Here is a 24,551-nt window from a genome sequence, read left to right as displayed (position 1 = left end):
CTTTTCAGAAGATTCCTGGAAATGTTTTTTTTTCTCCAAGAATACTTGAATATACTTACATAATACAATTAGATAAATGCAAAGAAACTTTGAGAACAGCACTTCCCAAATAATGATTTTGGGCACTAACATATCTCTTAGATTTACTGACACTGCAAGGCTTCCGGGACACACCCAGATAAGGGCCAAGAACTGATTAACCAAGAATGGAAATAAGGATGTTGTCATTCAGGTAAATATCACCTCTACAGATTGTGTCAGTAACAAAAATAGATACTTTGCTGGTTCTCTCTTCATTCTCAAATCTCTCTCACAAATTACCTCGGCAGGATGAACTCTCAAGTAAAATTAATTTTTTTGCCATGTCTAGAAATTTGAGCAATACAAAGCCAGTCAGTCTTCCACGGAGATTCTTACTACAGGAATATAATTGAGATAGCAGATCACAAAAGAAGCTGACAATATACTGAGTGTCATCAAAATGCCTTTGTATGTAGCTTTCTGTATGGTCTGAAAATTTAAACCGAAGTGCAAGAACACGTTGCATTGACTAGACACAGGAAATCAGAGAAAAAGTTTCTCCACTGGGGCAGGAAATTATTATATATACTCCACACAGATCTGTCTTCAGCAAGCTTTTATGATTTTATGGATGAAGCTTCCAATCAAGCGATTTTCAAAGAAAAGTATTTGTATTCCTAGAATTGCTCAGTGATTTTGGAAACATTTTGTCATGAGCAGACATAAGAAAAACAGTCTTACTCACTCTTCGTGTTCTTTCCACATCTCCACAAGGCAACCTTTTCACAAAATCAATCCCGGTCAGAGGCGTCCCCGTTGGGGGTAGCAAGATTGAGGCATCCATCATCAAGTATTCTACATTCATCGGTTTCATCTACAAAAATATTTTAGCACCGGTTAGTATACAGAACAACAAGCATTTGCCTCTAGTCCCAAATACAACCATTGTTGCGTATTTTAAAATTCTGAGAATTTTTACTATCATGTCTTATTTAAGGGCCTTACATGCAATCTTTCATTTACTACATGCAACCGCTCATTGTTCCCAGACACACTGCCAAAGTTTTCATACAAATAAAACACAGGAAAAACACCAGAAGATTACAGAAAAGATATTTCCCAAATACTAAAAAACAAATTCTGCCAGGTCTGATTCTAAGTTTTGACTTAAATATGTGGTTACTTCAATCACAAGGAAGTTTCTCGTAACTTTCTCTCCAAAAAGAACTTTCTCACAAGAGAGAACATGCTGAGCTTCAGATAGGTATAGGAAGATTTTCATATTGGATTTATTATTTTTCCCTAAACAATGTCCCATTTAGTAGGCTGAAGCAATTTTTGTATATTCAATTTTATAAGTAATGGAATTTTATTAAATAAACAGCTGTGAAGTTTCACATAAATAATTTATGTAAGTATAGACACAACTTCTCAGGGGCAAGAACACCTCCCCTGTTTTGATATCCTACTCCCAGCAATAAAGACCCCAGTGTGCTCAGCAGCTATCAGCACTTTTTCTTATTCCTGTGCTGTATCTGGGTTTGAGGATTTGCCAGGGCAGAAGGGGTCTCACTTACTGTCATACTCCGGTATTCATCTTCAAACATATCCAGGAAGATTTCTTCTCCCTTCCAAAAGAAAGAACATGGACATGCCATGAAGCCTTGCTGTTTGGGGCTCTGTCAGGTTGGGTTCTGTACAGTGTGTCTGTGGAGGGAGGCCAGGGCTGCAGGGCACTGCTGCCCTTCAGCAGCACTGCTGAACTCTGGAAAACACTTAGGAAAGGGAGAGATTCTCTGCAGCCCCTGGAGGACCATGGTGGAGCAGGTACCAACACCACAGCAGGCAGATGTGCTCTGAAGGAGCTGCAGTCTGCAGGACCCACACTGCAGCAATTGTCCAGAAGGACTGCAGCCCATGGAGAACGGGACCCACAGTGGGGCAGGAGAAGGTGTGAGGAGGGAGAAACAACAGAGAGAAGCTGTTCTGGACTGACACCGAATCCCTACTTCCCATTGCCCCTGCACCACTCACAGGGGGAGAAGGCTAAAGAGCTAGGAATGAAGCTGAGCCTGGGAAAAGGGAGAGTTGGGGCACAGCAGTGTTTTAATATGTCTTTGTTTTTCACTATCTGAATTTATTTTTCTTGGCAATAAATTGATTTCTGTGAAGTTGAGTCTGTTTTGCCCAAGACTGTAATTGGCAAGTGACCTCCCTGTTCTTTATCTTGACAAGATATTCTATTCTCCCTCCATCCTGTTGAGGAAGGGCAGTGAGAGAGCAGCTGAGTGGACCTTTAGCAGCCAGCCAAGGTCAACCCACCACAAGTTACTTATTTTTTGTAAGCCACATTGAGCAAACAGAATTCTAAGAAAAACAGGAAGACATTTCAGACACTTGAAATCTGTCATGGACTTACTGCTCCTTATATAGAAGTTAATGCCTAGGGCTAAAAAATTTAATTTCTTTCATTGTTTACAACACATATGTAAAAGTAAAAAGCTGCAAAGGTTTCCAATAAGGAAAAAAAAAAGACAAAACTTTTGATCATCATTTCAGATATGATACAAACAAAAAGCAATGTCAAAACCAAACATATTCCATATTAGTGTCAACGATAAACTTGATCTCCAGCACAAACCCTGTGAGTATTCCAACAGCCCTTTGTGACATAAGTCAGGCTGGTATGGGAAGGGTGGAAAGGAGAGGAATTCTCCAAGAAAACACTTCCTTCACTATCACAAATTTGGAGTTCCTGTCTTAAAAAAGGTGCTTCTTTGGACACTGTGTAAAGACTGGGCTGCAGACATTCCCCATATGTAAAGGAGCTTTTCCTTACAGCACACTGCATATTTACCTTATAGAAACGACGAAGGAGATGAACACTTTCCTCCCTTGCACCCTAGGAAAGAGAAAATGCACTTCAGGGAATACATACACCACTTATTAGTCACGTTAAAAAACCCACCCAAACACTCATACAGAACAGACTGTCTAATAATTCAGGGCCTTAATCCCAGAATATCATAGAATACAGTTCTTGCACCTATGAAAAGGCAGCTTATTTGAGTTTATTATTTATTATTTCAAAAGCACTTTTCTTTACATTATTGAGATGGATAACATACAAGTTTCAGAGAAACAATGAAATAAAAAACTGCTGGAGGAGCTACAAGTTAAAATAGCAGAGATGAGAACAGAGCATAGGTTATGATGCTCACAGCACAGAGCTACCAATGCAAAGATGTTCTAGAAGCTCAAATTTCACATCAAGGCTTATTGCAATCAGAAATGAAACAAATTTATTCAACTATACTCCAAGACTCAGACACCATAATGCAGTGACTCGGAATTTGAAAGAAAATACTCACCTCAAGACAATCAAGGTGAACACTTTTTATGATCCTGCCATTTTTGGAAAACACAAGCTGCTTCAGCAATAGGCAGCCAAGTTCTAAAGTTGCCAAACGAATTTTTCCATCTATGAAAAGAAAATTTCAACATACAAAACAGTAGCAGTTTAGTTACAGCTCTTGTGATCATCCCATGACCTTAAATGTTTCTACTCTTCCTGCAGTTGTCAAACTTTGCTCCTCTGTCCCACCCCCATCAGACAGGGATGAGTGCTGGTGCTGCCTTACTATGCTGATGGCTATAAAGAAAATACTGGAAGAGTAATTTAAAGCAGAGGAAAATTTAAAGCAGAACCATTCAGTAAGAAGGCAAAGATTAACACCATTGAACAGTAAGCTCAAACATTGGTTTTGCTGCCTTTATCAATCGGCTGCACAGGTTGAATTACTCTAAAATTACAAAAGGATCCCAGACATTTGGGATGGATGAAGTTACCAGGTGAAAGGAAGCTTTGTATAGCACACTAATAAGGCACAGTTTTCCCTTGAAGAGAGAAAAGGAGATGTTCTACACAGCATGCAGCAAGCTGAATAAAAAATCACCCATTTCCATCCTTCCCCAGCACATCCCTCCCCAGACATGCCTTTATTTAAATAAATACATATCCTCATTTGCACTCCTTCCTGCTGCTGCAGGTACAAACTCTTCATATATAAACATGTTTTTCATCTCTGACACATCAGCACAAGTTAATTTGCTGTTGAGCAGTTTTGCAAGTCAAACAAACAGATTTCTATTCTACAGACATTCAAAAATTTGATAGTGTGTCGGTTTCTGGGGAAATCCAGTTCTACCCATTGTAAGTTTTAAGGGGGAAAGTTCAAGGAGGAGAGGTGTGGCTTGAACAAAAATCATATTTTCATGGAATAGGTCATGGAACATTGTAACCCTCATTGCACAAAAAAAAAAAAAAGGAAGAAAAACCCCATGTTTTCTGTAGAACAGTTGAGAACTGAAAATACAATCTGAGATGATAAAAAGTATGGGAAAATTTGCTACCACCTAGAGCTGACAGACAAAGGATTACTATGAGCAAAGGACATCATAGTTTTCAAGATTATTTCTCAATTGAAATTATTTCTACAAGCAAAGGTGAGACAGATCATATTTTCAGGATGAACTCCATTAAGGTAAAACCCCTCAAAATCTCAATTTTTGTTTATTCAAAAGTGCAGAAAGTAGGAATTAAGACAACAGACCCTTGTGTAGTTCTGAGTATAAAAACAACTACTCGGCACAATTCCAGAGTTTCTGGTTCCTCACCAACCAAGAAAAAGCCAATAGTTGTCTTTCACAAACCATATCTACATACTGCTCATCAAAGAGCATGCTGAACAGTCACTTTCCCCTCAAAGACAAGAGGCTAAAGAGCTTTTACTCCATCTTCAAAAATTTCACCTTGGAAGGAAAAACAAACCCTGTAAAAGCAATACCTGGTTGTGCAGCATAATTCATTATCCTGATGAGCCCTTCTGCAAGGACATGATTGTACGAATTTCTCTCTTCAGCATGTTGAGCTGGAAGTTGAATTCTCTCCAGCTTGACTGAGTCAAGTCCTTTCACAGGGGTGAAGGAAAAAGATGCAAATTAGAAAACAGGAGTGTGCTCCAAGGCAAGCATTTAATAGACCACAGCAGTTCTCTCAGAAGAGAGCAACTAGCAATAGGAAACTAGGCTTTGACTTTGTATGACAAGGAAAACGAGGAACAACAAAGACCAAACATAGTGATGAATCCCTGAAAATTCTCAGCCTTAAATGGGGCCTACTGGGTGAAGACACTCAAACCTCAAAGTGGCTGGTGAAATGCAAATAATTTGGCTGTTTCTGAAATTCTCATATTATTTGTTTGCACCTAAATCAAATCAAAGTCAAGCCACACATCTGGAGAGCATAATGGCTAAAGGGGAGAAGATCAAAGTCTGATTTTAAATTCTGCTTTGGTAGTTAAGTAATCTGTTCATATATGTTCAAACTAAATAGGAATTTTATTTTGTAGTAGCCCTATTTAGTATCCTCCCCAACACAAATAAAATTTTCACTGACTTGTTATATAGGGAAACTAATCCCATCTTTCTTTAACATATTCCTCTAAAATATCAAAGTTATTTCTCAGGAAATGCTGGTTTGCTGGGAGACCTCTTAGAACAATACACAATTATGGACTGTGGGGATCTTCCTGTCCCGTTCTAAAGAACAGCAATAAACAATCCCATGAAACAGAAGACAACTCTATTGAGGTTTACAGTGTCTTCCAATCCTGGCCTAGCAGTTAACTCTCCGTAACAGCACTTACCTTTGTTGTGTGACATTGCATACAAAAGACAGAGCACAAAGAGGGCATAGTAATCATCTTCAGGACAGTCCAGTGCATTATAGACCATATCAAGAAAAGGCCTGTGGAAAGGAGCAATTTACAAACAGTTAAAAAAAAAATCTATAGAAAAATGGGTAACTATCTTATTGTAAATGTAGCTAATGGAAGAGGCAAATTCACAGCAATGCACATTTTCAGGCATTATAACAAAAGAGCTCTGTTACAGAGGTTCTGTTGCAGAGTACTCAGATTACAGCCATGCTTTGTATTTACATACTGACAATAATTCTGAGTTTTAACTGGATTCATTACATAATACTTTCCCAAGAACTGCTCGTTCAAACATTTACTGGGTTGTTTGTAGTCCATTTAATAAGTACACAGAATCATTGCTTTAAATGCCTATCTAAATAAATTTAAGGAACTGCTATCACTGTTGTATAAAACAGACTCCTTTAAAACTCATGTGCTAAACAGAATTGAAAAGTTCTCACTATTACAAATAATCATTTTTACCAGAAGTTTGGAGGAAGCTACGTTTTTCTAAAACAAGAGTTTTACTGTCCAACAGTTATAGGAAAGAAAAATTAACTAGGAGGGAATATCCGAAGAGAAAAAAAAAGCTTTGGATTCTAGATAAGCTTCATTTTCCTGAGTTTAAACACTTGTGACCTATGACACATATACAGGAAGTTAAAACAGTGCTAACTTCACCTTTTCTTTACCTGTACGTTGGAAAGAGAGCATAAATCAGTGTAATCCAGAAAGCATTTAGACAGATCAGATACAGCTGAGATTAACCTGATATTAGCAAAGGCCTGATGGCAAGGTAGCTTCACTTCTGGTCTTAAGATGGCTTGCATCCAGCCAGTAGTTCAAGTTCAGAGCACATGCAAAAACTAAATATATTTTCACAACTGGCCCAGCTAAACAAGTGATGTGTCAGGGTAGTGTCACAGTCATCAGGAGATGACAGTGTGGAAGCCTGAGTGGAAAGGGTCTATTCCTATCTTTTAAACTATACTTTAACAATGAAAGGAAAAATATCCTTACATTATCTAAATCACATTAAAAAATACACTAAAAGAACCAAGTCCCAGAAGCAAACACATTTGGCCGTGTGCAGGCCTAGCAGATGAGAAGCAGGCACTACAAACTCCCTGCTGTGGTTCCTGGGGGTCAGAAGGGCTGTCAGAGACCAGAACACAAGACACTTCAATCCCCACTCCAGACCTGTGGCGCCCTCCTGGTCACACCGAGCCCTCCCTGGAAAGCCGCAGTGCCCAAGGCATAACAAAGCACGGGAAGTTCCCGGCAGCTCCAGGCAGGTGCCAGCACAGCGGTGTCTCTTACTGAAAGCAGCAGGGACCAGGCGGTGACCAACAGCCAGCCCACGCTGCTCCCTGCTCGGCTCCTGCCACAGCAGCACATCTGTGCACTTCTGAGCCTGCATTCCAGCGCTCCTCTACCAGAGCTGCCGCCGGCAGCGGGCCCTCTTTGGCCAAGTTCGACACTGCTCAGAGTGCTTAAGTCGAATTACCCACACACTGTAGATCTCAAAAGGATGTAACTACTCAAGGAAAAACAACCAAGAATTAGCAATGTTAAAAACAAGCCAAGAGGGCCTTTGTGGTCCCTAAGCATTACCCAAGCCCTACAAGCCTCGTGTCACTCTCAGATGGGGGGCTTTTCACTCGATAAAATGAGCTCAGCTTCAAGGTCTAAAGAACAAAGAGGACCAAGATATTAAAATACTTAAATGCAAGCTAACACTTGGTTTGTTTTCAGACCAACAGCAGACAGTAAATAACCTAAACCTCAAACTATAAAAGTACTATTTAATATAATTTCATTAAAGCCAAAGTTTTACCCGGTCAAAGCTGCTGAGGTATCAGTAGTTGTTCCATTAACACCAATATTACACAGTATTAAAGGATTTCTGTGATGCCTAATGCATTTTTCATTGTTTTCCCCCACATACTAATTAATTAGATTCATGAAATTATGAAACTTGAAACAAAATCATTACACAGCAGCAAGAGGTACCATTTTCATTCCAGATGCTTCTTCACAGCATCTTATCGGCATTATCTGTCTCAAGCCACAATAATCTGAGGCTGAAACAGCTTCCAAGAATCCCCCTCACCAATGTTCCTCATTTAGACTAAATACACAACAGACCCAGAAAAACTTCAGCCTAAGAAAATAGCAACAGAAGCCACAACATAGCATGAGGATTTGACATGCTTTGGAAAAAAGCTTTGCTGTGCAGCATTTCATAAAATGAAGCTAATTTAAAACATGTCTTTAAGCTTAAACTTTCCAGTAGTGAGGCCTATCAAAACAAAATAACACCTAAAATACTTAAGCTTCTCCTTTTGTTTTTCACAGTAGGAAAAGGGCTAAGGGAAATGAAAAGCTTGACTTAGCTTTTACAGCTGCAGACTTTTAACTGCCATCTATGCTGTTTTCCATTTATTTTTCAACAACTACTGGACAGTTTTAAACAAAAAAAAAACAGTTTTCATAGTAAAGGCTATATGGTAATTATTTTCAAATGTATTTCTTAACTCGGTAAGCATTTGCTTCCTTTACTAGTCTTTCACTAAAGTCTTGATAGAAGCAGCAGATCAAATGCCATAGAAATGTTCCTGAAATTATTTATTCTTGTGGAGTATGTCCACAACTGAAGACTGCAACACACTAGGAACCACGGTCACCACAAGCATCAATGACTGTTGCAGGTGTGGAAACTTCAGTTCCAGTATGGCATAGAGGGCCCTGCATTTCCCACTTTCACATGGTGCCTTACCCACAAGGATGAGTGATTCCAACCAGAGTAGGACAGAAACCACACCTACTGAAGCAAGTCTCTTGAGAAATTTAGCTGCTGCTTCAAATATTATACATGGCATAATATAATACAACTTAAGCTATAGCAGCTAATCCACTGACATTAAAAAAAAAGCACATATAAAACAAAGGCCAGGCTTGCCCTATACAAGGTATATCCTTATTTTAAAACTATTTTTAGCTCTGCACATTCTTTGATGTTGCTTATTTTCAGAAAAGATGCAGAATGCTGTGAGACCACATCTGCAGATCAAGAGAGGCCTGAACTGCAGACACTTGCCAAAGGCACTGGCAGCTCCAAGCATTCTGCACTTTTCAAGACCCGAGCATCCCAGTCCCTTTAGTATTCCATGCACTCACTGCCAATTTCTTTCTAAAAGCCATTTGGCACATATTTTAGTCAAATTATCAATAATCTAGAACAGTGTGTTTTAAAGCCAGTTCAAGTCAAGGTTCAATTTCACTTTTACAATGAAATTAAATGTTATCTTTATTAATGAATGCAATCTAAACTACAAAGCTATAATGGAGACAGAATGAAGTTCTGGGAATACCAGGCAGCATTTCCCAAGTTTAAAAATAAATTTTAAATCCTATGAAACATGTTCATTTCTCCAATGGACACATTTGCAATTACTTTTGTGTCAGGCACATTTGGTTTCTTAACATTCTATTAACAGGAATGCAAAATCTCTAGTGAGAAGGTGTTTTAGGGGTATTCATTATATCCAAGCTTAAATTTTGAAGTCAGGGTAATTTCTGCTCCCAGAAACACTTATAAACTGTATTTCCAGTAGAAGTTTCCAATAATCCTAAAACATACTAATGGACCCTGGAAACAGCAGAAAGGTTACAAAGGTTTGCCTAGAACTAGCGCTACTAAAATTCTGCCAAACTCATCCCTGAACTGAAGAATTTTCCTTGTTTTTTCCTTATAGGTGCATACAAAAATGGACAAATGCAACTATAAATATAATTAATAAAACTTCCATCTTAACTTAGGGGTTTAGGAAATTACAGAATGGAAAGATTTATACTCTATTTTTGTCATGTTAATATTCTGTAGTTTAACTTTACCAACTTAATGCATCACAACTGCCTAAAGAAAAGCACAAACTACAAAAGAACAGGATAATTTCCAAAACTGAGCAGTAGAGAGACTACACCTCACTTTTGTATTGAGTCACTCACTTGTGATCCAGAAAAAAACCCTGTAATTTTAACTTGAAGCAGATTTGAAACATCCCTTTAAGAAAAGCAAAAGATTTAAGGGGAGGGTAGGTAAGGAAACATTCAGCAACATCTTTTACAGTTCCTTTATACCTGTTCCAGTTTGTCATCTCACTCCCAGAAGCAGCTGCACTTTTTTCTTCATCTGTCGTATTCTGTTCCGTCACAGCAGAGATAGATAGCTCTGACAGCTTACACCTCTCCATGATTACCATCTCTATTTCTACAAAAACCAAAAACATGCCACCAAAATTTGGTATTTTCAACAAGGTTATCACAAGCTCTTCTGCATTTTCTGTTTGGTATTAAAAGCATCTCATGCATTTATATGCAAGAGGTATAACCATTACTTCAGAAAGGTTAATGAGCAGATGTGGGCAAATTTTCTTCCCAGCAAAACTAAGAAATTGGCTTACATTTCTTTAAGGAATGTAACACTATAAAAAATGTATACATATACATAAAATATGTAAAGAAAATATACATATCATTTTGGCAAATAAGCCACAGTCAGCTCCCTTCCCACGCAAACCACAGGAAGAAAAGCCATAGAACCTCTTTCTGAAAAAAAAAGTGTGAAAAAGCTGGTGAGACTGGGGCATGGGTGGACATCAAGTTTCACTGAGGGTGTAAACAGGCCTCAACAACTGCAGCAAACAGGACACCTGGTCCCCAGTGCTTCTCACCTACTGAGTTTCAGTAGAACAAATCTTGCATTTCCTTAGGAATTTGGACAAAGATTACAACTAAATGCACCAGTTAAACAGTAGATTATTTCAGATTTTCATCAAATCATGGTGGAAAATACACCATCAGATATTTGACACCATTTAAGGAAAGCCTTCTCAAAAAGACTGTTTACCTAAGTCTAAACTCAGTCATGTTTGGACAGGACTGTCAAAGCATAACACTCTTTCTTTCAATTGCTTGCAGGCAATCCAGCCACATTTTTCTCAATTTATGTTTCATGTAAGTACTAGGACTTATTATCCTTCTAAAAGTTAGTAACCATAAAATAAATAGTTATAATATGCTGTAAGACCACTCATCCTATAAAAGCAGTTCTTAGGTTTTTGCTACAACAAAAATGCACAAAAAGTCCAAGTAAAAAAAAAATCTGAGAGTCAATATATTTTCAAATTTGAACTATTTAATATCATTTTCCATCATGTACTGTCACTTCTAGCACACCGGTTAAATTTTATCATTCAAACATACATAAAATACTGCTGATTATCTTGAAAAGGTGAAGTGGCTACAGCTCTCCCTTACCACAAAAGGACAAGCTTGTTACAAAGCTGTCAAGCTTGCTCATCAAGAGCCCGCAGCCATGAACACTGAGGTGCGAGGCATGCATTGTGATAAGGGCCAACACCTACAGGCAGATATGAACACACTTTCATAGCTTTTAATGAGATTAGACGTACATGTTCTCACAGCTTGATTTAACAGGAGAAAAAAATCCAGCCAAAGCCTTAAACAAATGTCACAGTCCCATGATTACCTCGTGCAGCAAGAGAACGAGTCATGTAACTAATCACAACCAGGTTCATCAGTAAACAAAAGTTTAAGTTTAAAATTGTAAGCACCGTTTTCTTGTTGGGATACTCACCTTCATTTTCAGTGCTTGTTCTTACACCCTTTGAACTTGCTTCTGAACCTTTACTTTTATCAAGGTCATCTTGGTTATCTTCAGATCCTCTCTCCTCTTCATCTTCCTCACCAACATTTTTATAGTTGGGTCTTTTCTGCATCCTCTTCTTCCCTTTCTGTTTGTTAATTTCAAGAGACCTCTCAAGTGTTTCTGTGGGTTTTATGAAACATCTGATACTTGACTTTGCCTGTAAATTTGAAGAGCGTACACTGAGTTACAGCACAGCATTTTTAACTGTAATTGATAAAGAAACTTCAGTTCATACAAAATGTAAATCAGCACACTATCCACAAATCTCAAATCCATTTTAAAATACAAAAAATTAACACCAAATCATCAGTAGCACAACTATCCCCAAAGTAAGATACCCCAAAGACTGATCATTAAAAAGTAGGCCTTCCTGAGACAAGGCAATGCAGAACTATCTATTTCATCACCACAAGCTTTAAACTGAAGGTGTGAGACATATTACATATAAAATTCAGACACCTTTTGTAAAAATCCTTCATGTGTTGACAGCAGCATATGAATATGAACTACACCCCTTTTAAAGGTGCAAGGACTTTTTAAAGCAGCAAGGACAAAATCCAATGCTCTACGCTGTGAGATTTTGGGTTGGTTGGTTTTTTTGGAGTCTTATGCTTCCCTCATCATCAAATTAATTCCTGTATCAACTAGGGAACAAAGGACAGTCATTAACCTTCTTTGGGCCTCCAGACATTGACTTATCAAATCTGGAAAACACAACTTCATTTACTAGACTTAAGTTACTTGTGTTTTACACAAAGTTATCACAGGATAAGATGGCAAAGCAATACCTCATCTTCCTAAGTATTAATTTATAGAACAAGAAAATAAATTTAGATAACAAATTTCTCCCAGAAGAAATGAAGTATTTCCAATAATGTGTCATCCTAACACAGAACAATGGATTCTTATAGAAAGTGACCAAGATACTACAAGAAGCTCTGCAAATAGAAAGAGTAACAAATTTGGTTTTTAACAATTCTGCAGCTTGTTTCTCAGCTGTGCTGTTTGAGCTCCCCTTGGCCTGCCAGCTGATCACCAGAGTACAAAATAAGCACTAATCAGCCAAATCTTTGTTACTGAGAAGTGAAACACATGGTTTGGAACTTTCTGCCAGGTTTGCACTAAACAAGACAGTTACAGAAACCCCATTACCTTCCAGAGCTCAAAACCTCAAACAGATTCAGCTCACACTGCCTAAAGGGTTAAAACTTTAAGGGCAAGCAAGAGAAAGAAGTAAAACTAGAGTAAATACCAAACTGATTACATCCTTTGCCTTAGGTGACTCAGTACAATAAGCACTCAAGATGACTGCATCAAAGAAACTTTGGGGGAAAAGTTTGAAAAAATCCTCCCCTTCACCTAGTTAGAACATCTACACATAAGAGATTAGGAAAATATCAGGGAGGAAGCTGTCTACAAGTTAAAAGGCCAAAATGATTCTCTGAATCTTCTGATATTTTACAAAAGCTTTATAGGAATATTGCATAAGTGAATTTACACGTGGCACTGAAACAAACCCCATAGTGGGAAGACTATTTTACAATACCAAAAAGTCCCCATAATACAAAATTTACTACACTTATAGCCCCTGATAACCTCTTGGATGCATTTTTTGTGCAATCCAACTTCAGCACAGGAAGGTTATAAAATGACCAGGTTACCCTTATTGATGGCTTCTGGCCAGAAAAGTCTTAAGAAAAGGGAAGAGCACCTTAAGTCCTATTATTTAGGGGAAAAACAGTAAAGTAGCATGCAAGTTGCATAACGCATTTTCCCCTTTCTGCATTCACTTCTTACTTCTGCATTGCTTCCTAGAATCTTGTAGCTACTTCTTTATAGAGAAAGCATGTACTTAACATCTTTGCATCCCTCATATGCTGTCAGTCACAAGAGCAAAGTACCACAAGACACCAGTAGACAGTGATGTGCTTGTAAACACTGAGCCATAGTCTGCTCCAAGAAGGAATGCTGTAGAAAAAACCCTACACAAATATTCTGTTCTGCTAAAGGCAACAAGGCTATATCATTAAAATATTCTAAAATCAGACTTGAAATTATTTTAGATAGCATTTGGTTTATAAGTTGATTATACAGGTTGAGGTACTGCTAGTTTATATCTTTAAAATGTCTTTCAACCACATTTTCAATAATGGTTTATCTTGTGCAATGTGTGATGGTAAAATAAAGCACTACCAGTAACACCTTTTACGGGAAGGAGAAAGTAGGTTAAAGAAGAAACAGGCACTAGGTAGAACTGGCCCACATCTGAATGATGCAGGAAAACAGATCTCACAGGAAGTAAGGTAAACCTTAGTGTGATATCTGACAAGTTTAAATACATTCTGCTGCCTATACATATTCAGCTCTCATTGTGACATGAGGGTTTGTATTTCTTCTGATGATGCCCAAAACCAGAAATACATGGAAAAATACAGAATGATGTGAAGAACTTGTTCAATGGAGCCTGGGCAATCCCTACTGCCCGGTGATGTTCAGCAGATCTCCATGGGTAGGTTATTGCCAATTCATAAGATATCAGCAATTACAACTGCTGGTCATTTTTTCCATAAATTGATTTACAGTAAACAGTATCACTTGCCCCTCTTGTGAGAACCACCACTGCTCTTTGCCCTAAATAACTCAGGGTATTTTGCATTTATACACAGCAACTGTGATGCGTCTCAGTTTTTGTTTTTGTGAAGTGTTCTTTACTCAGTGTCCCAGCAAGAGGACTCTGCATCTAGTAAACTCAGTCCTTACTCCATTTCTCATTCTACTTTAATTTACCTTATTAGAAAGATGAATATAGATATGAGGTTCTACTTACTTCTGGGTTTAGAAACTATGTGCTAGTTAGAAACTGACAGTTACATTTCAACTTAAACATATCAAGACATCTCAGTTACAACAGATGAGCAGCGATAGGTACAGAGCGAGGGTATAGAAATGCTGCAGTTCACCACAATACACAGATATGCCCACAACAACAAGCTTAGGACAGTATCAGAACAGTTATCATGACAAATTAGAACACAAAGGAAGTAATAAATGATAAATTTCGGTCTGATTTAAGAAAAAAATATTTCTACGTTCAGACTAAAAATAAATTTTAAAATTTGCTCATCACTTCTTTTTAACAATTCTAAACTGACTTCTGAAGTAGCTTTCAGTATTCAACAGAAGTTTGCAACTTCTTTGCAACAGAAAATACCACAGCACTAACCCTGCAAGGATCCTGATGTGCCTTCATTTGTAGAGCTGACCTGAGCCTCCCTGCACTGAGCTGTGTATCAGCAGGGAAGCCCAAGCAAAGCCTGCAGCAGTTCCCACACAAACCTGCAGAGCAGCTCCCTCTGTGGCTCCCCTCCTGGAAGCCATGGAGCTCTTCTGCTGGACATTGCACCCCACTCCTTCTGCACATAACCAACCTCCACCAGCGGGCTTCTGGCAGCCTAGGCTTTCCCCTCCACGGTCTCACTGAACAATATGGTTGAAGTTACTAAAAATTAAGGTTTCTCCCATAGAAGTTTTCCCTTTGTCCACTGCTCTGCACTTCCTGGAACACAGCTCCACCTCCGGCAGCTTCTCTAAGGGTCTACTGCAGAAGGCCAGTCTCCCTCCTATTTAGTACCTGTTCAGGTACAGCAGAACCCTCAGCCTACATGTTAAGAGGACACATCTTTAAGGCCAGTAAGGAGCAGCAACCTAAATAGTATTACAAAATTAAGAGATGAACAGCAGTCTATAGGAAAGCCCTAATATTCCTAACATAAGTGCAAGCACACAAACACATGCTATAGGTATTTTGTAACTCAGTACAGTAACCATGACAGGAAAAGAAAATCTCACTTCTGTAACAACTGGTACTCCACCCTCTTGCCACAAATTTCCTACCAACAAAGCTTCTTCTGCACAAGTAACACACAACATTCAGTATGCAGTTAGCAGAATGTCAGACATTTCCTAACATAAGTAAGAGATTGCTTTATCTTAAAGCAATCAGTCAACTCTATCATTCTACCATAGTCTTTTCTAAAAAAGGTTAGATTCTAAATGTCAAGGTCAACAGAACAAAACACCAGAACCCAAAAGCTACCACTAAGATCAGTCCACACAGTGTCCAATGGCCTGTGGGAAGAAATGCGGAAAAGTTGACGTACCTTGGAGGAGTTGAAACATATCTCCCTCCTTGAAACTCCCAGAGATAGAGCCACTGCTAGGAAGGAGGTGAGTAAGAAGCAATCTAGTGCTTGTTATAAATTGAACATTCAGTCAGCAACTGCTGACCAGTCAGCCAGTAGGGGACATATTCAATTTTTGGACAGAACTACAGTCAGAAGCCTGTTACAGTAAGGTCATGCCCCCCTACTGTTACCATCTCCAAAATAGGCCTCTAAAAGGTAACAAGCATTACACAAACTGTGAAAGCCACAACAAAAGGGAAAATATTAAAAACATGACACCTAGAAAACCAGTAACAACAGTATCAGCATCCAGCAACATCTACCCATGGTTAAATGTGAAGGTAGAAGGCCAATGGCAGAGTAACACTCTCCTCTCTCTCTGTGGCTGGTCTCTCTTCTCACATGCTCACTGATGCACAACTTCCAGAGATGATCAGTTTTACTGCTAAAACACTGGAATATTCAGATGAAAATCCTAAGCCCAGTATTTTTTTAGGTCTCTCATTTCTACTACAAGTTGCACAAGGAAATTTCACAGGAAAATTGTGCTGAATCATTTTTATTTCACTACCAAAGGGAAGATAAAAACTGAACACAGAAGACCGGATTACAGAAGCGTCCCATCAAAATGATGGTTCAACAACAAAAAGTCTGGTGCTACTCTCATCTCCTAAACATAAACACCTTGGCTTACCAGTTTCCAGATACCTGCTTTTATTTTTCAAAAATTTTCTTTGCCTTAAAAACAAAAATTACGGACAGTTGGCCACTTACTGAGTTTTTCTGTATATCTTGCTCAACCTTAGAAGAAAACACTGAGAGGTCCCCATTGAGTATAACCTCAGCCAAGGAGTTCACCAAAGGAGCATAATGTATAATCAGAAAAACCTATTGAAAGAAGAGCAGAAAAAAGCATCAGACACATTTATAGAATACATAGTTTCACAATTTCACTCGCTGAACACACTTTTGACCTTGTTACGTGCTATCTTTAGTTTACATATAAGTACAACTGGTAACAGGGAGCTCATTAAATCAATTTTAAAACAAAGGAGACAAGGGTATCTGACCTTTCTCTACCTTTGAAGCTACCTAGTTTTACTAATTCTTCATATTCTTTCCTCCTGCTGAGAAGTGCAAATTCTCTCTCTTCAACACCTTTGAAAGGAAAGTTGTGTGATATTCTAGCAAGGAACTCATTAAAACCATTCCAGATATTTATTTTTTTTAGAAACAACAAACTAATTATGGTGCACAGCATCCCCAGAGCTTCCTGTGTGCCAACAACTGGCCAGACTCCAGAAAGTGCTGTGCACACAATCACTGTGCAGTGATTCATGACTAAAGGCCATGCACTAGGCTGAGATGGATCAGAAGCAGCTTTTCTGGCTCTGAAATTGCAGCAAATCAGTGTCAGCTACACAATGGCTACAGAACACAGGAGTAAGGACCATAATGCCTGGAGCATTTGATCACAAGTGCTTTGGTGCTTTACCAGAGTTCTGTGTTCACACTGACTACTCTGTTTTGAGCCAAAGCTTACAAGTCTGGGCCAGCAAACAACTGGCTCCTGGACAGAACCAGCTCAGGTCCAGCTGCAATAGCCTTCTGTCACCTAATATCCACTCTCTTCAAAGGAATATTAAGGCTGGATCCCTTATCAGTGATTCTAGCTGTAAAATTCTCAAATAATTCTTAAGTCATTAAACCTAATCACTGCTGTGAAAATATTTAGCTAAATGTTCTCCACAGGTTTTCTGATTAAAGTCAGAAGCATTCCAGACCTCCAAAAGGGAAGTGATTATTAGCATGCAGTGGTGATCTACAATAAAGTTTGAAGTCACAACACACTTCAAAAGTGCTTTGAACAACCTCCAAATCACTCGAGCTTCTGCCAATTCAGCAAGCGTTGCTTGACTGTCCACAGGCCTGTTCTGGTGCAAGAACAGCACATGTTCCCTTTGTCTGAGTGGCAGAGAAATCCCAGCAGTGCATTTTCAGGTGCTGGCATGAGTCTCAAGCACTTGTGTCTAATATAAGAGTAGTGCCTAGAGCATATGCCTGGTGTCAGGAACAGAAACAGTCAGCAAGGTTTGGCAGATCCTACCCCACCACAGACAAACTCCAGGTTAAAAGAGGTGGGAGAAGATGTTTTTCTGCCAGTCACAGCAACAGGCACTTCATTTTCTATATCACATCCCATTCTGATACACAAAATTTGTTCTCAGTTCTTTATGACTACTTCCATTTTCTTCTTTAAAGAGAATGAAGAACATAGATACAAATCCTGAAGTGATACCTTATCAACACTTCCACTGAAAGCAAAGACTTTAAAAGAAGTCACCTTACACAACTGTATGATGCAGATCCCTTTGGTTACAAGAAGCTGCTGCTCCCACAGTTTAATCTGTGGTAAATAACTCTCACACCACCACAATATTTTAGGTTTAAATTAAGGAGCATCACATTATATTTTCCTAGGAAAAAAACCCACATGCCCTACTTCTAGCAAAAAGATGAAATTATGGGCCAGATCACAATAAAATGAGTATTGAAAAATTCTAAGATCAAAAAAAAAAAAAAGAAGTATAAATTCTATGAACACAAGTCAAAACTATTTTCATCAGACAATTTAATTTAAGAAAATCAGTTTCACAGAAATGCACTGAAGACTACAGGGACAACAGATAAATTTTCTCTACAAAACAAAAAAATCTACTGTAGAACTTTTAAGGTGGAACTGATATGAGTAAGAAATACATACTTAATTACAGATGTAAGCTATAGGCATAATGAAATTCATATTGTGAATTGTGAGAAAGTGAGATTTTGGTAGTGGTGGTTTTTGGGGTTTGGGTTTTCAAAGAGGAAAATTCAAACCTGAGATTTTCCATAGCTTAAGCAGATTCAAAATGCAATACAGCATCCAGATAAATTTCCTCTGCCATTGTACCAGTTCCAACCCAGCATGTTGCATGTCTATCATACTTTATTTGTCAGGGCGTGTACGCAATTTGAAATGCTCTAAAGGTTACCCTGGGCAATGGGATCCACAGAAAAATGACATGAACTCAAACTGTCTGCCAAAAATGTTTTACTTTCTTTTTCTTAATGAAAACCGAAAGGTTAGAATTCTAATTCTCTCTAAGGTTTTAATGAATTTTCTTTTACGGTTTTGCAAGAATGATGAAAAGACACTGTTTTATAATCACAAGAGTACTGCAAAATTTGTTCTGAAACAGGACAAATACTTAAAATACTTACTTGAGAAAGAAGATAGAGAGAAACCTGCAGACTTATTTTTGGACGCTCTCCACCCTACAGAAAAAGTTATGAAAAATGTTTATTTATACAAAGAATTCATATGGCTTACTGTTTTATTTAAAATGAAACTTGTATTGTTCCACATTCTGCTACAAAATATTCAGAAAGCATCAAGCTTTTTATCTTTAACATTCACTACTTGTAAACTATTTGAAATGGAGACTGTCCGAATACGCATATCCCTCACTCTTCCATGGTTAAAAAATTGCAATTACTGTCTCTCTTGGTCACTTCAGTAACTTAAACAGGTGAGCATTTGAGAAGTACATTGGTTTTCACCATGCTACTATTAGTTTAAAAATTCTTCTCAGTTAACATTCATTAAAGACTCCTAATTAGCTATTCAGATAGCATGAAATATTACTCACAACAGACAAATGAATGTAGGAACCTGTGCAGGGTTAAAAAATTAGTTTCTATTTCACTAAAAACCAGTTTTAGTGAAACCACCACTTAATTTAAAGGCTATGCTTTAAAAATAAATTCAGCTACATCACATTAAAACAGCTTCTTTACAAATAGAAGAAATGAGTATCAAACCCAGACATCTGTATTTTCTACATGGATAGATTTTTAGATCATGGCAAATTTACTTTTTCTGCTTCTGCCAGAAGACAAGTTAGCTTATCAGAAAAGGAAATCACGCATCTCCCAGTGTCACAGAAATTTAAACCCTGTTCCAACTTTGCAGTTCTTCTTTCCCTCCGCTACCATCATGTCACCCAAAACAGCTTTTCTTTGGTGTGCTCTTGAATGCCATTTCAGGCTATTTCCTCTACAACCACCTTATTTAAGCTGTTTCATGTAAACCACACATCAAATACCTACTGCCCAAATCACTTTGCACACTGAAAGCAAGCAGCACCTTGGAGAATTAATTGTTTGCAGGTATTAGCTTACCTTGTCTTGATTTACTAATGAATACACGTAGAGGGGAAGGAAGAGCCTATTAAGAAGGTGGTCTGTGAGCACATCATTTAAAAATTCACAGTTAATGATAAGGATATCATTAAGGTAATGCAAATGATCAAGATGTTCTGCTACCAGGTCACTCAGTTTGCCCCTATTTCTGTGCCTGAAAAGAGAGCAGAAAATAAAAAATTATACCTGATCAATTGTGAAAAATCAGGGAAAAAAATTAGGGGAAAAAATTAATGTGCATCCCTGCCAAGATCACCTGGCTCAGGTAGACTGCCCAAAGCAGATGTTTCAGAGAAGTCAACTAATGCAACTGTTAAACAGTTGCCTGTATTTCCTTCAGGATGCACACATCAAGTTTTTGCCCCAAGTTTTCACAAGACCTGTTTTTATAAAGCTTTGCTTCCATTGCCAGTCTTCTCACAAGCCAACTACAAAAATGAGAAGATTTTTTTCCAAAAATGAAAGAAGAATTAGATGTTGTATTTAACACCTACCTCTTCACTTTAGGAAAGCAAGAAACACACTGCCACTCTAAGGTGGGGGTGTCAAGACAAACCAAGAACAACCTAAATCAACAAAGTATTTCTGTAGTTGATAGTTCAATATTACACTGTTATGTCAGGTCTGACAGCTCACAATCAAGTTCATCTTTCTAGTTTAAATCTTTTTCCTAGAACCTTTTCAGAAAGCTCTTCTAATGAGATGACACAAAGAAAAAAAGGATGTTAGAAAGACAAAGTTTATAAGATTGAGAAGCACAAAATACCTGTTGTGTCTTCTGGATATCTGCTGTTTTTAGCAGAACAAAACAAAGACAAGGAAAAGTCTTGTTGCAAACACTAATTTACTTGTAGGGATATCAGAACAGATCAGGCACACAGCACTGTTTCCTTGAAGAATCACTAAAAAACTTTGAAGAGTGGAAAGTCTGAACTGTCTACATGGGAACATATCAAGCAACTAACCTAACTGGACCACTACAGACAAAATAAAGACACCACTGACACCTGGGAAAAGCATTTGCACTCAATAGGCAGCATTTGTAAAAGCTTACTCTTCATCAGTCTGCACGCAGTTATCCAGCTCGATCACGTGGCTGCCAATAAACCAGACGAGGTTGGAGAAATAAGGAACTGCAGTTTTATCTCGAATGTAATGCAGCATAGGCTGGTTGTCCACTGAAGAGAAATCATTAAAAAAGAAAAATCAGTCGCCAATATTTTTCATTGCCTTTTAAGAAATACAGTAAGATAGCTTCTGAATTTGATTACATGCTGGTTTTCCATATGAGTATACACCTGACACAATCTTAGGCATGAAATGGAAATCTATAAAAATGTCACATCAATTCTTATCTGGCTTGAATGAGCCTAATGTTGATATATTTACAGATGACTGAAAAGAAACAGATCTAGTGGAATTCAGAAAGGTTCTTTTAGCATATTATTTATTAAAAAGAAGAGAGAAGCGCAAGAATAAAGCAGTAATGCTAAGAGTCAAGCTAGTTAGACTTACATGACACTGCATTAAGGAACACAGGAATCATCAGTGAAGGAAGGGCAAAAGAAACAGACAACAGTTAACAGGATTAGGACCTGGGATAGTGACATCCTCTAAAAGGGTTTAAAATGCTAAAGCACAAAGCATCTAAACTAAAACACATGGGGTAGCAGTTAGAGCAGAATATATGCAAACAGGTAGTCATAAAATTATCAAACCTGAACGTCTGAGCTCTGCCTTTTCAATTCTAACCATTATATCACTACAACATTCAATGAAAATTCTAGAAAAGTCATTTTTTAAAATAAAAAAATACTTAGCTGCATAAATATATCACAAATAGGATATGAAGCCTATAATCTGCTCTTTTTTGTGAGCTCATATTTGCATTTACAGCTCCTTGAAATAGAAGGCAAGTACCAAGTGCCCATTTCTCATACAAGAAAAAGTGTTGCACTGTACAGACCCTATTTGCTATGCAAGCTATCCAGTCATTTGCAAAACAAACAGCTCATTGTTTTAAAAAAGACCTCATATGCTTCTATGAGGACTGTCACACCACTTCTCTTAATTGACAAAAAGTTGTGTAAATTCAACATGTAATTTAACTTAAAATGGACTAAAGAACAAGAAATCCTGCATGAACATATTGCATAATATATATTACTTTACAGCATGCTGATTTCAGAGGTAGAAGTTCAGAATAAACAATTTTTCTACAGAGAACACTGTGAACAGTTGATTAAAAATCTTAAATATCCCAAGAAAAATTCAGGGGGAAGTGACTTTGGGACATTGGGTTTAGAGTAGACATTCTCAAAGTAGTGCTAATTTCAAAGTTCAACCAGGTTGCTGAGGTCCCTGCTGAGTTTTGAAGACCTCCCAACAATACAGATGCCTCAGTTTCTCTGGAAAACCCATTGCAGTGCTCAACTACTCTCACAGTGATGGTTTAGGTTTTTTCCTTATGTCCTACTGGAATGCCCAGCAGAGGAGTTTGAGATTGCAGTCTCCTGGCCTTCACTGAGCACCTCTGGGAATGGTCCAGCTCCTCTTGAGACTGGAGTGACTGCAGCACCTAACCATTCTACAGTCATTTTAATGCACTTCCAGTCCAAAAGGGAGTGATGTTGCTTACTGCTTCATACACTAAAAAGCTCAATTTCATGAGTAAAAGATAATTCATATTCTTAAAACACTCTGGTTTTGGGGTTTTTGTTTACTTTTTAAATACAGTCACATTCTGACCTCTCTTGGAAAGGAAGCAAAAGTACCTCATGTACGCCTGACACTTTTGGGTTTTTTTTTAAACCAGTTTCATTGGTGAGAAAATAATACTATTTACAAGTACATACTGCAGGTTTGGGATAGTTGTCACAAAAGTAAAAAAATGCATATCTGAAACCTGTCAACATGCTAAGCTTTTCAGTCTCACAAAACAGACAGAAAACCCTCACAAATAAATAAGTGAAAATTAACCTACAACGAAACAAGATTTGCACACATACCTTTTTTAATATATAAAAAGCGTACCTTTGTAGACATTTAAAGTTATAGTCCTAACAGCAATCCTGACCATGCTTTCGGGGTGGTTAAAAAATTTAATAGCTTCAGTGTACAAAGCAAAGTCATTAGTGTGCTGTAACAAGAGGAAAGAAAATATTTATTCATTAAACATGTACAGAATAGGGTTTGGGATTCTGTATAAATTATACTTTCCCTGTATTAACTTGGTATCTTTACCTTCTACTTAAGTAATCAAAATGATTTTACAATGCACATTCAGCTGCATTTGTAGCTCTGCGTTAAAATGAGCTGCTTTAAGCACCAGAGCTTCCCAGGGTAACTGCACACATAGCCAGTGCTTTCATGCCCTCTTCTGGCAGAAAGCAGAGTGCAGAGAGGAAAAAACCCAATTCAACTTTGCCCTTTGACTCAGCTTTTTGGACTTGGACTAAGCTTCTTAGAACCAAGTGATGCAATAGAAAATATCCTGTTTATGAAAGCACAAGAAAACAAAGCATAAACAAGTTGAATTCTCAAGGAAATAGACTTTAAAACTATTGAAATGATCCAATATAACACTAACTTCCAGATTTTTAGCTCTTTATAGTTGTAAGAGGACAAAGCCATGCTTGTGCAGAGATCCTCACAAACAAATTCACAACCACTAGTATGGCCATTATAAAAATAAAAGCAAGACATCATGAGACAAGTGACTAAACAGAGTATGTGCCACACTCCTATCAGTTTCTTTATACTGAAACTTACCTCATTATAAAAGAAATGTACAGTATGATTATTGAGTTTCAGGGAAAGAGTTTTCAAAAATGATATGTAATATGCCATGATCTCCTCATCAGAAAAGTCAAATTTGTGGACAATAATAGAATTCACATGGTTATTAGAGAGCAGGTAGTCTGAAAAAAAAAAAGTATTTACACAGGTTAACAAAAAAAAATCGCTGTGGTAACAGGCTGTTTTTGAAGTGCCAGCTAGAAAACAACAACCTGATGCTTGAAGATCACAATTTTGAGCCAAACAGCTCAAGTGATGCCTTTGAGCATTAACATAAAGGATCTGCTCCCTACAAAGCTCTTTGCTCCCAAGGACAAGACAACTGAGAATACACTTCCTCTTCCTCAATTCAGGTAAGCTCTGCAGCTAATAACACATAAATCTTTTCCTCCCAAAGTCCCAACTCTCTAAGCTTGATGATGACTTTCATACCAGCTGTGGAATACTTCAAATTATTAATTCTCCATCTCTCTGTATTTTGCCAAAAAACCTTGAAGGAACCTCCTGTGGCTGACTGCCAGCACCAATGATGTCAGAACAGTTACAGTACAAATGACACACCAGAGTTTCACCACATGACCTGTGGCAGCAAGTGAACATTTCAGATCACAACTAATTTGACTTAAGGAATCCCTTGAAATGTGCTAAATGGTTGTTGTACCAAAAAACTACTTTTGCACCACTGAAAATTTACAATAAAAGGTAATGTGGAATCAGTTTACACCATATTTTTGGTAGTGTTCCATTAAAAAGACTGTTAGTAATTCATATAGTTCTGTGCAGGGGTACTAGGACTAAATTTCATTG

General features: G+C 37.9%; 1 protein-coding gene across 10 annotated transcripts in view; it reads right to left on the bottom strand.

Moving 5' to 3' along the window:
• Positions 1–24,551, bottom strand: part of CLEC16A (C-type lectin domain containing 16A) — a 57,831-nt gene that overhangs the window by 26,030 nt on the left and 7,250 nt on the right. For 7 of the 10 annotated variants that reach the window (XR_005258598.1, XM_038150732.1, XM_038150734.1 and 4 more), the window contains exons 4-18: positions 23,718–23,866; positions 22,980–23,085; positions 21,462–21,467; positions 21,001–21,124; positions 19,926–20,100; positions 18,966–19,019; positions 16,476–16,589; positions 11,446–11,674; positions 9,927–10,056; positions 5,730–5,830; positions 4,869–4,991; positions 3,393–3,502; positions 2,879–2,923; positions 1,599–1,649; positions 767–895 (exon numbers count right to left, since the gene is read on the bottom strand). Coding sequence is in view for 9 of the 10 variants with exons in the window: in XM_038150732.1 (XP_038006660.1) it covers positions 767–895; positions 1,599–1,649; positions 2,879–2,923; positions 3,393–3,502; positions 4,869–4,991; positions 5,730–5,830; positions 9,927–10,056; positions 11,446–11,674; positions 16,476–16,589; positions 18,966–19,019; positions 19,926–20,100; positions 21,001–21,124; positions 21,462–21,467; positions 22,980–23,085; positions 23,718–23,866 (1,646 nt within the window). In the remaining variant the exon portion in view is untranslated. Of the gene's footprint in view, positions 1–766; positions 896–1,598; positions 1,650–2,878; positions 2,924–3,392; positions 3,503–4,868; positions 4,992–5,729; positions 5,831–9,926; positions 10,057–11,445; positions 11,675–16,475; positions 16,590–18,965; positions 19,020–19,925; positions 20,101–21,000; positions 21,125–21,461; positions 21,468–22,954; positions 23,086–23,717; positions 23,867–24,551 lie in introns of those variants that run through there. The other 3 variants (XM_038150733.1, XM_038150741.1, XM_038150737.1) reach the window with 2 other exon arrangements.

This window comes from Motacilla alba, chromosome 14 (assembly GCF_015832195.1).
Source record: "Motacilla alba alba isolate MOTALB_02 chromosome 14, Motacilla_alba_V1.0_pri, whole genome shotgun sequence".
Lineage (NCBI taxonomy): Eukaryota > Metazoa > Chordata > Aves > Passeriformes > Motacillidae > Motacilla > Motacilla alba.
The sequence above is the reverse complement of the archived record's forward strand: the minus strand, read 5'-3'. Positions and strand labels throughout refer to the sequence as shown.